The following is a 14,287-nucleotide window of genomic DNA, read 5'->3' on the forward strand; positions in this document are numbered from 1 at the left end:
TACTCCGTCCACAATTCTTGGTTTTTATTCTGGCGGGCGTGTTGGACGAGCCAGCGCGTATTAACACCACCATCCCGCCTGCGGAAAAACCCGTTTTCGCGCAGCGCTTTTCCCGCTCGGCTTCCGTTCGTCCAGCGTCGGCGCCGCGGTCTCCGGAGTTCTTCGGGAATGCCCATGAGGGAGAACCGGCGGCCTGCCCCGGGGGCTGCACACAATGCACACGTGCCGGGAGCACAGTTCTCAGCGCTACGGTACGCGGCGCACCTTGCGCACAAACTCGGGCGGCGGCACGCTCTTGGGCTTGCCGGCGGTGTCCGAGGCGAGCTGCCGCACGCGCAGGAAGAGCAGCGCCGAGAGCACACACGAGCTGAGCAGGATGGCGAGGACGGCCGACAGCGCCGTGACGAAGCCGGGCAGCGAGAGGCAGACGTCGCCCGTGGAGGGCGCCCGCGCGGCCCAGCCGGGTGCTGGCTGCAGGGGGTCCAGGTCGTCGGGGGCCACGACGCGGATGCCGCGGGCCACACGCGCCGGCTCCACCGTCGACTCGTTGAGCAGCTGCCGCCGGCTGCGCTTGGCTTTGGCGCACGGCTCGGCGCACTTGCGCCGGCACATCTCGATGTTGCACTCCAGGAACACCTCCACCTGCGCCGCCGTTTACGAACCGTTGTAGGGCACGAACGCGCACCCTTCTCACCACTTCGTGCCACCGGGCACAAAGAGTAGAAAAGAAACAAAGGGTGTTGGCGGTCCTGAGAAGATTAGGTCGCTCGCGCAATCTCAACGAGCTGTGCCTGTGAGGCAACCAAAACACCCAGAACAATTTCGTTCTTATAAATTATGGAAGAAGCCCCACTTAAGTTCACATATTCTTGTTCAGGGTTCTGTCATAAGAATCTCAGAACTTGGCTGGTACTTCTTCCCTTCTATGTTATCTTAGGTAAGATACCTGCGTACACAAGCCAAAAGAGCTTGCCCACGTAGTCAGCGCTGAAATAAATTCTGTCGAAAATTTAGTCCAATTCCGGCATTCACCGTCGCGTGACATGTGATTACATGACGATCGCACGGGGCGCAAATATATGTTATAGACAATTTGGCCATTTGGGATGTAAATAGTTCTGGATTCAGGATGTAAAGAGTTGCAGAGCGTCACATTGTATTTCACTGCCGAGAGCCTTTTTGGTTTTGTTCATTCCAGCTGCAAGGAAAACACACAGCAATGAACCCTTGCACAGAACTGTTCATTTGGGGGGGGCTTTGCCGTCATTAGCCGTCCGCATAAGCCACTATACATGTAGGTGCCGGAGACCACACGCTCCTTTGAGTGTGCGAATGTTTCGACCCCATCCGCGGGATATTTTAGCCTGCTCCTCACCCGTATCTCTCCAGAACCGGTCAGAAGTAGCATTAGAACGTACTGCACCACCCCCTGATACTTCTGGAATGCCCCCCACCACTCCCGTTTAAAGGAGCTCCGAAACACCTTCTGAGGAGGGTACATAAATTCGCTCAGTCTCTACATTGTGTAGTCATGAACACCTCAGCCATAGCAGAGAACCATCTATCGCGCGCGAAGATTGGCAAGCCCGTTCCGGCGACTTCTCCATGCTGGCGCCCTCCTCCGTCTCATTCGTCTGCATATGTCTTTTAAGAGATGGCTATCGGTCAGGTTATTTCAGACGTCACACAACTACAATGGTCGCGACCAATCAGCCGCGTCGCTTCCGTGATGGGGCCGAGTGGGTGGGGCCGGCGGCCGACCTTTGAGAGTGCAAAAATTGGCGAGAGGAGAGGGAAAGGCGCGAGGATGCCGAAATTCAGATTCTGACTAGAGATAACTCAGCTCTTAAGAAACGCATTCAAAGAATTATTGATGGAGGATATTCCTGAAGCGGTGTCTTTAAACATGCCGAACCATTATTGAGAGCCCCTTTCAGGACCCCTTTAACTGCTTTGCCGGCTGCGACTTGAGCGTTGGTGAAAAAACATGCACTCTTGAGGAGCGGAGCGAATTGGGAACAAGCTATGAACAGAAAACCATGGTGGGGCCCCTGAACAATCAATACAAAATATCACAGTCCATGTCACTATAAGTATAACGGGCTTGCGAGCAGGATGCATACGGTAATTTAGGCTCCCTAAAAAGAAATAAAAATAGAAGTACCCAGCCCAACACACAGCCGTCATCCCAATGCGATACGAGCAGACTTAGACAATCTACACCCCTCACCCCCCCCCCCCCCTTTCCAAAAATAAAAATAAAATTGTCCTGCCCGCGCCGATCGCAGCAGAACGCCACAGCTACAAAAAAAAAATCACTGCGCATATTAAAGACACAAGCCACGCCCTGGCAGATGTTTTCGCCGGGATAGGCTCATCACGGCAGAAGCGGAATGATGTGCCCCGGACGAAGACATGCCTTGTCGGGGAACTTGAAGGCCTTGAGGTAGGCGAAGGCGATGGTGCTGGCGCCGGTGGCGCCCGTGTTGCGCGTCTTCTGCCAGGGACCCAGCAGCTTGGGCTTGGCCACGCAGCCCCGCGCGTCCGTCAGCTGGACGGCGCGGCGCGGGTCTCCGTCGTGCGCCAGGCAGTCCTTGACGAGCACATCCAGGTCGGCGCCCAGCGTGTACACGACCAGCGTGAGCGTGTCGCCGATGCGCACCAGGCCGGTGACGGGCGGCGAGAAGGGGCCCCGGCCCAGCTGCACGTCCATGTACGAGTCGGCGGCCGACGAGCCCGCGTAGCGCGCGTGCTGCACCTCCAGGTGGTTCACGCTGATGGACGAGCTCACGGTGCGGTCGATGTTGCTGTCCCACGAGCAGCGCAGCCGCCGCGCCGAGTCGGACCACTCCTGAAACGGTCGGAGGGGCTGCACTCGCAAAAGTTTAGAGAAAAGAGAACAGCACCCACAAAACGTGCTCCTCGTCTGTGGTTTAACGCCATCGTTCGTGCTCGGCCACGGGATTTTCCGTGCCTAAGAGCTTGCACAGCAGGAATTCAATGAGTGCGTGGTACTTACCGATGAGCCTGAAATACTTAGTGTACCGGTAGAGTTCGCAGGAATTGTGGTTACGCTGGGCGCAAAAGAACAGCTTCAATGACACGGGATGCAAAGCAGCAATGCAGAATGTGCTCAACATCAACTTTCGTGGAAATTTAAACCTATAGTCTACCGACACGCCAGACTGCTGTGCCACATTTCACGACATGGCGACGCTACAGCATCGAAACCTTTCCGGCCAGCTTGGGGCGTTCTTTAGCAGTCACTGACTTTCAAGAATGGTGCTGAGCTTACTCGGCTAGCCTATACATATATGGAAAAATGCTATAGCCCTATAGGACAGCACGTTCGCTGCAGGTTCGTGCAACGTGGTTAGTTTTGCATCACCAGCGGTCTGAAGATATGGACGATGAAGAAAACTACAATCTTCGCCTCTCTAAAGTTTAGGAGCTTCAAGGGTGCTAAAGAGCTTACTGTGGATTCCAGTTAGCAAGCCGGGAACTCTGTGTACTTTTGACAAAAGGCGTACATCCGCGCTGCCCCCGGAAGCAGCGAACGCACCTGTATCCGGGGCTCGTTCTGCACCACAATGGTGTTCTCGATGAAGGACTCGCTATCCTTGGTCTTGCGCTCGACCTTAGACGAGCCGCAACGGTCCGCCTTGACGACGAACTCGAAGACGTTGCCGGGCGCCGCTTCGGCCTGCACGTGCCGGCACTCGGGCTGCTCGAAGTGGCCCTTGGAGTAGATGACGCCCCCGAATGGCGCATCGAACTCGACGCGCACTTCCATGGCCTTCTTGGTGCAGCGCACGGCCACCTTGGACACCTGCGCCAGCCCCTGCGGTGTAGAAGGCAGCAGCGCCGCTCCCGGGTCCGGTGCTGCCCCCTGGCGCGCGCGTCGTGGGCTCCCCTGCGACGCCACCTGGGCGGACGAGCGAGGTGCTTGGTCTCAAGGCTGACCACGGGGTTTGCGGCCATTGGCTTCACAAATCAATGATGAGGCAGCAAGCTTGCACAGTACTAAAGCTACTTTTCTTCGTCGCCCGCCGTATAGGACAAGCAGACCATTTCTTTCCATCGAACGTTAAGTTCTGTATGAGGAGCCGTGGATAACTCTCAGCGCGTGGTTTAGAGAAGCGGCAGCGCAAAGTAGGTAGTGCATGCGCGACAGACGAGTCTCCCGCTCTCTCTGGATTTGTGAACTCTCGTACGTGACCTGCCTTCTGTCGGCGTTTTGGGCTCCTATATATCACTCTCCGTATAATGTCGGCGGTCAGTTTGAAAGCCGTGTACCCTGGCGGCAGTCAAGGCGTGAACAGCCGTAATGGTTTAATGACTACATACGCGGAATTGGTCATTCTCTGCTTTACATTCATACATCGCTGGGAATCGTCATGACACTCCTGGCGAAGTGTCGCAGCGGTTAAGCAATGCGCCATTGCCCCGACAGGTGCACGTTTCAGACACAGTCACCGGTGGGGCTTGTGTGACCTAAGGTGCTCTTCCACAGCTACCTCTCGCAACCACCTCACAATGCGGTGGGTAGGTTGTGATGACGTCACAAGGTCACGTGAACTAGGGTTTCACTCACAACGCCGCCGACGATGCCGAATTTTCTGTACAATGGGAGCCTTAACGCTATCGCGTTAAAATGCCGCAAAAACAGGAGAATTTTCGGTCCTGTCACGAAATTAAGGCTCGGGGGTTGAGGAGTTTGTCTCTAAATTTGTTGTAAAGGATCAAAGTGTATGCAGTGGTGGGAGGCAATACTGAGCCAATTGCGCTAACCAGCGTCATTGCATAAAACCGGCTGCATGCTGCTACAAACCGGTGGTTTTTCAATCAAGTTTTTCAAGTTCATTCACTCGTTTGGGAGCGCTGATATCGTAACGCAGGAGCGCACTCACGTGTCCAATTTTTAAATCACGCAGGCTTTAGGTTATAAAAAAGAAACCACTGGCTAAAGCGATATTGACGAAAGCAACCAAAATGGGCGTTTCTCCACATTCTTTGACACTTTTCCGCGGGGAAACAAAATATAGCTAATATTAACAATGCAAAACTTTCGAACAATTTTCTTTGTTACTCAATAAGCCGAATATTGGCGCATTAAAAAAAAAATGCGCACATCTGACCAAGACGACTGCCTACAGCAGTTGAAATCTTCGTGCTGCGTTGTCTTTTTATAAACCGTGGCGTAAGTTCGGGGCTTTTGCATTTGTACCTTTTCACTATCGCGCTCCTGCTACAAAACAAGATGAAGCTGCTCCAAATTGAATTTCCGCTAGCTACAGATCCTGCTCCAAAATGTTCATGGCCACTCCCACTATACTTTATGAGGCACGCAATGACGGACGACATGGCCGTATAGGCAGTGGGGTCGGAAACATCGCTACATATAGGCCAGGCGCAAGAACGGGAGAGAAAGCATTACGGCCAAAGTGTTTGACCTCCTCTTCCCCCTCGCTTCTGCTTCTCTTTTATGCACAGCTCCAGCCAATTCCGTGCGGTGGCGGTTGAGGGGCTACATTTTCGACGTCTGCTTTACAGCGGAGCTACAGATATGCAGAACAGAGACTTATAGTGAACCTGTGCGCGTTCAACGTGATCGATAAGTTTGGGCGATTAAGAAAAGCAGATTGAAAAGGAATACCGTACATTCGCTTTTCCTTCCTCGTTTTCAGCACCGATGGGTTTAGTATATAGTTTAGTATACGGGCCCGGTGCATGGGCTCGGAGCGAGTACTCTCATGGGAACGAGGTGCGGGGGGAGGAGGGGGGGGGGGGGGGGTGCTTTCTCACCTGAACCAGGAGGGCGGCCAACGCCAGCAAGGACGGCTGCCTCATGGCTCCTCGATGGACGCACCTGCGACGGCAATGCCCATCACTCGTTAGTGCGCCGCTAAGCAAGAGGAGCCGATGGGCAGTCTCCTCGGCGAAATCTACGGATGGAAAGATGATTGTTTCGCAAAAGAAAATGCGACTACACACAGTGATTGCTTTCGAGTACAAAATGTTGAGGGTCGAAACGAAGCCTATTGGTTTCAGCATATTTTTGTGAAATACAGTCCAGCCCACTTATAATGGCCGCAGTTATAACGAACGCCCGCTTATTACGATGATGGCAGTGTTAGCGTCAAAATATGCATTAAGGCAATGGGATTGCTTCTCGGATACAATGAACAACCGTGGCGGCGTAGCTCGGTTAAAACGAACGAGGAGGCGCTTTAAACTCGGTCCCGCAATCGCCCCTGACACCCTCCCGCGGAAAGAACGGGGGGATCCATAAACGCAATTCGAAAAGGCAAGACATTGCCGAGAAAACGGTGCCGTTTTAGAAATGTTGCCGCCGACAACAATGCCTTGAAAGACGACACCTGCACTGGTCAAAGACCTGCAGGGCAAGCTTTGGCGTTAACATCCTATATACGAGGTCTGTTAGAAAAGTATCCGACTTTTTTTTTTTTTTACGAACACCTGATGGATTTGAAACAAGCACGCTTGCACCAGCCTACCTTGAACCTTCGTGCGCATGCACAAATTTTTTCTCGCCTGCCGATAGCGTCAGTCACTGGCACGCAGTGTTTGAGGGATGCAGTGCGCAGTGCTCTCGTCGGTTTTTTATCGCAAGGAAAATGGCGGAGCGACAGGAGCAGCGCTACTGCATCAAATTTTACCAGAAACTAGGCGACAGCCAAGTGGAAACCATTCGGAATATTCAGACGGCTTTAGGTGACGATGCTATGAGCAGCACACAGATTAAGCAGTGGTATAATTGGTTTAAAGATGGCCGCACATCGGTGGAGAACGAGCCACGCTCCAATCGGCCATCAACATGCCAAAATGACCAGGTCATTGCCGAACTGAACGCTATGGTGATGCGGGACCGTCACGTGACTATCAGAGAAATTGAGGAAGAGGTGGACATGAACAATTTCTCCGCACATTCAATTATCACCAAAGATTTCGCCATGGAGAGAGTTGCGGCGAAATTCGTGCCGAAGCTGCTCACGGTGGAGCGAAAGCAGCTTCGTGTTGAAGTCTCACAGAGCATGCTGGATTCCAAAAATAGTGACCCCGACTTCATCAACACCATAATCGGTGATGACGAGTCTTGGGTGTACAGGTACGACCCGGAAACCAAATCCCAGTCGTCACAATGGCAGCATTCCACGTCACCAAGACCGAAGAAGGCCCGTCAAGTGCGCAGCAATGTCAGAGTGATGCTGACTGCCTTCTTTGACACCCTCTGTGTGGCACACCACGCGTACGCACCACACAAAGTAAACATTGACCAAAAGAATACTACAGGGATGTCCTCCGTCGCCTGCGTGGTGCTGTGCGGCGGAAGAGGCCGAAGTTGAGGTCAACAGGAAATTGGCGCATCCATCATGACAATGCTCCTGCACATTCCTCGCACTAAATTCACACTTTTCTCGCGAAAAACCAGACTGCTGTAGTTCCACAGACTCCTTACTCTCCTGATATGGCCCCCTGCGACTTCTGGATGTTTCCCAAAATCAAGAGGCCATTGAAAGGAGCGCGATTTCAGACAGGAGAGGACATTATGGCTGCAACGACAGCTGAGCTAAACTCCATTCCGAAAAGGGCCTTTTCGGAATACTTCCAACAAAGGCAGCACCACTGGGAGAAGTATGTGGAGTCCCAAGGAGACTACTTTGAAGGTGATTAGGTTTCCAACGTTCCAGTTATGCCAGTTTTTTTTTCTTCGGCGAAAGGTCGGATACTTTTCTAACAGACCTCGTATTGCGCGTGAGGAGGAACGGCAGCGACCGGCGGCTGCCCTTCGCCATCGGCAAGTCTCGCGCACTGCGATGCTTTTGGAGCTGCGTTTCTTTCCGCTACAGGCCGAACACAAAGGCCTGCATAGCGCGTGACTTTTGTTTTCATGAGACGAGAGTGCAACCGAGCATAAGGTCCAATGGGGTACTGCGCACGATTTGTTAGTTCAGTTCGATCATGAGATGGGGAAAAAGATACGAGGTATACAACTCGTTCTTGATAAATTTGCAACGCACCACGTGTTGCCTTCTCTGGCTGTGGTGACGTTTTTCTCGCCACAAAATGCCAGGTGCACGATCCAGCCACTGGACACGGGTGTCACGCGCTGAAGATGCCCTATCATCGGTGCATCATACAGCTCATGCCAGCAGCCGCCAGGAGTTCACTCACCAGGCGGCAGTGTTCTGGCGCGGATATCTTTGTTCGCTGCCATGGAAATGATTAACGCTATGTGGATGGGACTGACTCTAGAGCGCATCAGGATTTGCTTCCGTAAAGCATGCTTTATGGGCCAAGGAACTCTCCATGCAAGCCGGAACTTTCCATGCAAGACCCGCTTGAGGCGGGTTATGTTTTCTGCATGTTTTGTGCTGTGCTCGACAAAGCAGATTCTGCACATTGATTTTAATTTGCTACATCGAATCGGCACGAAAGTGTTGGGCACCGTTGTCAATCGGCATACTCAGCGCGAAATGTCCAGTGGGAATTATTGGAGGCTCGTTATACCTCGTTGTAGCAAATGTTTACATATTCAAAACGAGATATAAAATGGATGGGCTGCTGGAGCTTTCAGGGAGAGTGGCTATGCCTTCGTTGTATCCATTGTTTCGTTGCGACGAGGTTTGAGCCCAACCCACAAACGAGCCACTAACAGCTGCGCTGAAGAAAAAAAATAGAGCGTGCTTTCCGCTGATGTTTATTTCCAATATAAGATCGGAAAATCTAGCTCCCATAACTCATAACGATGCCATAAACGCGTATACAGTTTCCTTCGTTAACTTTGACCGGCATTTGGCGCTATCCAATGCGGATGCGAGTTTGCTAATTTGTGAAGGCGTAAGGACGAAGTTTTGCTGACTCAGGATTTTCTGCGTTGTTGGAAATCCAATGTGTGGTGTCGATTCGATATCCTTAGAGGACACGCGGCTGTCTGCGCACGCAATTTTTTTTTCCACGCTGACGATGTTTTCTTAATTCAGTGTCACCTGCTATCCGCGTCTTTGAGCGAAGTTCCGCTCTCCTGAATTATTGTAACCTCCGAAAAATTGATGCGCACAGCAGTAAGCGAGCGCCCCAATATTCCTCGGTAAACAAGCAAGACTTCTGTACTCATTTAAAGGAATGTCGCAAAAATTAAAAATCATCGCGCGAAAGCGCCATTTTTCCAACTCCATCCCTATAGCGATGGCTGAGAGCTAAGCATGCAACAGAAATTGTAGTCCGACCTGGTTTTATACTCTCCGCGTCATTGCTATGCATGCCAAATGCTAGCGGCGGGAAGAGGTGGCTAGCACGAAGAAGAAAGCCAGCATACTCAGCGAGTTTTTCCGCGGCTTATTCTTTCCGTCTCCCGTAACGCAACAACAACGCGACAACCGATCACATGTCGGGATATGATAGCGGCGCTCCAGGCACATCGGCCACATCCCGTGCTGCCATCTGCGACGCAGCAGTATACCAGGGGCAGCCATAAGTGTGGGAAGTCGATACCTTCCCGCGTGACTCAGAGAGAGGGCCACACACTCGGAAAACGAACCTGTTAGTCATGAGTTCGAAACTAAACATGTGAGCGCTGCGACGTTAGTACTACGCTTGCAGTGCGGGTATATAATGTCCCAACAAACGGCGACGAGCACGGCGTCTTTTGAACGGCCCGCGTAATTTCCTCACTTTCAGGCAATTTCCCTGCTCACGGCCGTGGCCTCATTCGCTTACGCGCGTCCTTGAACGCAGGCATCCGGCATATAGCTCTCTTAGAATTCGGGCAGCTTGAGGCTATATATTTCTTTTCTCCCTCCGCCCCATTTCCCGCAACTGAGGCGCCCATTCAGTATGAGACGGTTGCTTACTGCACGTTTCCCTTTCGTGATAACCTTCTCTCTATCTCTTTCCGCGTGGAACGAAATGTGCTTGTGCACTCTCGCGGGGAGCAGTGCAGTGCAGGATGGTATAACTCAACAGCATGTTAAAACGGAGATTTCTGCTGCTAAGCACGAGGTCGGCGATATGCCGTCGAATCTCGATGGAGGCGAAATACAAAAAAAAATGGAGAGGACTCTTAAGCTCCGCCTTTAGGGTATGCCGCTATAGCGTAATGTGTTAATTCGCCTATATGCGGAAGGTGATTATCTACATTACAGGCATAGATCCCTGGGAGTCCTCATACCCCTCCTGGTGCAGTGGTGCAGCGGTTAAGCGATGTGCTATAGCCCTGCGATGGAAGGTGCTCCCAGCGGTGGGCCTGGTGCGTATCAGGTTGCTTTTTCCTATCGACCAATCATTAATTTAACTGCCACCTGCCAATGTGGTCAGTTTCCTCAACATCCGGTGGGCAGGTTGTGATGATGCTGCAAGGTCACGTGGCCTAGGTTGCCCACCTGCCTCCTAGGTTGCTCTCTGGAGTCCACCTGCCAGAGCCATGCCCATGATTTTTCGCTCAAAGCGCAGACACCGGATTTTCAGGTGAACCCCCGGGGGGCCTTCAACGCTGCCGCGTTGACTCCCGGGCGCTGTGCGCTATCAGTGCACGTTAAACAACCCCAGGTGGTAGAGGGCAATCCCCCACACGACGTGCGTCATATAGCTGCTCCTTCGGCTCTGGCACGTAAATATCCGCCGATTATTGTTACTAAAAACCACAGACGTTTTCAGTAGCGGCTGTTTTCGCAAACCTCGCCTCCCTGGGTAAACTTAAAAACGTCAAGAACGACCCTCAAGGTGTCCTCCTGGCCCTGAAGTCGTCAGTTGTGGATACGCAGCAATGGACGCATTGAAAGGAGGAGGGCGCAGAGAGAAGGAGGCAAGATCGTGTTTCCCCATGGGTTCGCGCGCAAAGCCAGAGTGAGCAAGTTGAGCTTGAGAAGCGCGCTCCGGAGGGCACATGTGCGTCGGAGGAGTCGGTACCTCTGAAAAGTACAGTATCATGCATCACGCCCTCGGGACTGAAGCGAAAGGCTTAGACTGAAAACGCCGACGAACGAACTTTTGATGCTGCTCCGAAACGCTTTCCTCGAGCGCTATTTCTGCCCCTTGCATCGCGCGAGGTTCTGAAAACTTGGGAGGTCCGCGCTCGGCCGCACGCGCCGTTCCATTGCCAGAAACAAAAACGAAAATTTCCGCCCCGAATCTCGGTTGAGCCGCCCTCGGCGGACCCGCACGTTCGCGTGACCGAACGTGTACGGGAGAGGCAATTGACACATGGCCGGCCCGTGTTTCCCCTTTGTTGCAGGCGTGAGCGCGGCGGTCTCGGTCAGAACAATGGCGCCGCTCGGAGTCCAGCAGCGGCCCTCGAGTGGAACCGACCGCCGCTCGGGGCGCGCACGGCGGCGGTCAGCGCCTTTGTTCCTCCTCACTTTGTTTTCGCTTTTCGCGGCTGCCACCGCGGCCGCGTTCGACCGATGCGCAGCGCATCGGGAGCGGGGCTATAACGGGACGCCGCGGCTCCCGAACATTTCGACGCGGCCGTTTCGCGGCCCGCAGCTAAGCCACTCCCGCCGACGGTTCGGCAACCGCGTGACTAATAGCTTCCGCTGGTCCAGTCTTGTCCGCGGTCTCGAAACGGGTGGGAACATCTCGAGCACCATGTTCATTGTTTTGCGGTGCCCGTGCATCTATCTCCTTCGGTTTTTCTCTTTTGCCTAAGGCGTCGCGCTGGGCGACGTACTGATGCGGTGACCGATGATGATGTGAATGCGAGAGGGGAAGACGTGCAGCCCATATCTTGTTTTTTTTTTACACTACGGTCTGTCCGATGGGCAGTGCATTATGACCGTTTCTGCCCGTCATACGCTGCCTAAAAAGAGAATCGGCGGAGCGGCGGGAATGTGTCAGCAAGACGTAATGACGTGCACGCCAAAGGCGCGGACAAAGTGCATGCTGTAACTCGCGCAGCGCTTCCTGTTTTGAACGAAGCGGCAGCAGCAGCGGTGATGGTAGTGGCGACGACGATAAGAGGCGGAAAAATAAACGAGGCCACGTGTGCGAAACTGCTCGCGGGGAAGTGCTAAAGGACTATAAGCATACAGAGGGAAGCTAGCAAAACGGAATCAATAAAGGCAGCTGCCTACAATCGTACTTTCCGCTAAAATACAGGAAATTGGGGGAGGGGGGGGGACGCTTTCCCACACACAGACTGCACGAAAAGTTTCATGAATGGAGCTCTGGCTCTGCCGTCAATCCAAAGATGAATATACTTCACTGATCATGGCGAACCAGTGTTATCTTCTGCGTCAGATAAAAATCACGCCATGTTTAACGCTTTTGCTGCGTATATCGTCAAACTGAGCGAAAGCTTAGAACACAGAGCGCTAGGAACACGGGATCGAGGCTCCCTACAGAGCGCTAGCACGCAGCATTCCTTGGTGTCTACGATGTCGCATCGCTCGCCATGGAGTGCTTTTTGCGCTTGCGCCTGCGGCAGACGGCAGGTGCGCAGAGTAGCTAATAGCGAACAATAAGGTGACGCACAGGGAGCGCCTGGTAGAAGCAGGTACAAAAAGATGCCCAGCGATAAATATGGCGGCACACAGGTTGGAACGGTCCATATTCGGTTTGTGACATCACTAATCTGTCATATCCACTGCGCTGAATTCATGCAGCGTACACCAGCGCCTATACACGCGCTTATCAAAACTCTTTAGCGCCTTCCATTCAAAGGTATGGCGTTCACACTTAATTTCTGCAAAAGGTCGGAGAATTCACTAAGTAACTACTAACCAGTTACTTGTCACACGGATGACTACCTTCTTAGTAAGTGAGGGTAGTAAAAGCAGAACTAGTGAAAGTTACTACCTCAGGAAGCTGGTGAAGAGCACCACAGTCACGAACAGAAAGCTGGTATGAAAATGGGTATAAACTGCTTTCGCATATGTTGCTAGGTTATTCGTACGGTGTGCTGGCGTGGCTTGTTAAATTTGTGCACACTGGAAAAATAAAATAAAAGATAAATGTTCAGTTTGACTAATTCCCGACACTAGTAAGATCTACCAGAGTGTGCTGCGGCCGTAAATCACACACTGCTTAGGCACGCTGCGCATTACATGTACAAATTATGCAAGTTTATGGCATCAAACAGCACTACCGGGCACACACAAAGCTCCAGAATGCAAGGAAAGCACAAATCAGAAAGGGTCACACACGCGTGACACGTGCACTGCGAGCGCTCAAGTAAATCTTTCTCCGTCTTAAATACTCAGGAAATCTGACTCTCAGTTACGCGCTAGTGGCTCTTACCCGTTGGGCCTTAATCAGAGTAGTAGTAGAAAAACTTTATTCATCGCAAAGTGTGAGGAAGGGAACCACGGGATATTCGGATTAAAGTTAATGGTCGGCTATCTTCCAGACTGCACGTCAGGCTACACGGCCCAGCCTTGCAGCGACCTCTTCGGCCCTGCCTTCGGCCCTGCCCGGCGCACGGAGTTGTACCTCCGGCTCCGAGCTGGACTACCCAGTCTCCCATTGCTCTACGTTGGAGAGTGAAGTTGCGATTGTAGAATTAGGTTAGACTACCTAACCTTACGCCGCTGCAGAAAGGTTTAATTACAAAGCCATTTTATTCACAAAACAATCTGTGTCAATTATATTCTTTGGTTTGGTTTGGTTTGGTTTATTGGAGTTTAACGTCCCAAAGCGACTGAGGCTATGAGAGACGCCGTAGTGAAGGGCTCCGGAAATTTCGACCACCGGGGGTTCTTTAGCGTGCACTGACATCGCACAGCACACGGGCCTCTAGAATTTCGCCTTCAAGAAATTCAGCCGCCGCGGCCGGGATCGAACCCGCGTCTTTCGGGTCAGCAGCCGAGCGCCGTAACCACTGAGCCACCGCGGCGGCAATTATATTCTACGACTTTATTTTAGGGTTATTGGAATGGTTACTGACCAGATACTAACTAGTGACCATAGGTAGTAAAAAGGCAGGAAGGGCTTACTTTTACTAACTATACCTTCAAGAGGGTAATGAATAGTTAAAGAAAGTAGTAAAACGCGGTCAGAGTAAGTAACTGATTCACTCACTACCTTTTTACTACTTTTTTTTTTAATGTTGATATGACGTCGGTATGACGCAGAGACCTGTGCACGCTCATTGGACCTCCCCATCCACCGCAGTCTTTGCGTTACTCCTCCTCTTCGGCCTCTCGGAGCTCTCGTTAGACTACATCCGCATTTGGGCAACATGGCAACCTATAGAATTGTCGATGTTGATTTTGGCCATCAGCAATGGCACAACCGCGCGAAACCTGGCTAGGAGTATACAACGAACCCT

General features: G+C 52.3%; 1 protein-coding gene across 2 annotated transcripts in view; it reads right to left on the reverse strand.

The window, feature by feature from the left end:
• The window catches only part of LOC149351006 (cuticlin-3-like), a 40,155-nt gene continuing 25,868 nt past the window's right edge, over window positions 1–14,287 (reverse strand). The window contains exons 2-5 of one of the 2 annotated variants that reach the window (XM_089580198.1): window positions 5,806–5,869; window positions 3,563–3,925; window positions 2,420–2,869; window positions 1–642 (exon numbers count right to left, since the gene is read on the reverse strand). In XM_089580198.1, coding sequence (XP_089436324.1) covers window positions 247–642; window positions 2,420–2,869; window positions 3,563–3,925; window positions 5,806–5,850 — 1,254 coding nt within the window. In that variant the 5' untranslated portion in view covers window positions 5,851–5,869 and the 3' untranslated portion in view covers window positions 1–246. The remainder of the gene's footprint in view (window positions 643–2,419; window positions 2,870–3,562; window positions 3,926–5,805; window positions 5,870–14,287) is intronic. The other variant, XM_089580199.1, reaches the window with a different exon arrangement.

The sequence above is a fragment of the Amblyomma mixtum genome, chromosome 3 (assembly GCF_055824585.1).
Source record: "Amblyomma mixtum isolate Tamu chromosome 3, ASM5582458v1, whole genome shotgun sequence".
NCBI classification, from domain to species: domain Eukaryota; kingdom Metazoa; phylum Arthropoda; class Arachnida; order Ixodida; family Ixodidae; genus Amblyomma; species Amblyomma mixtum.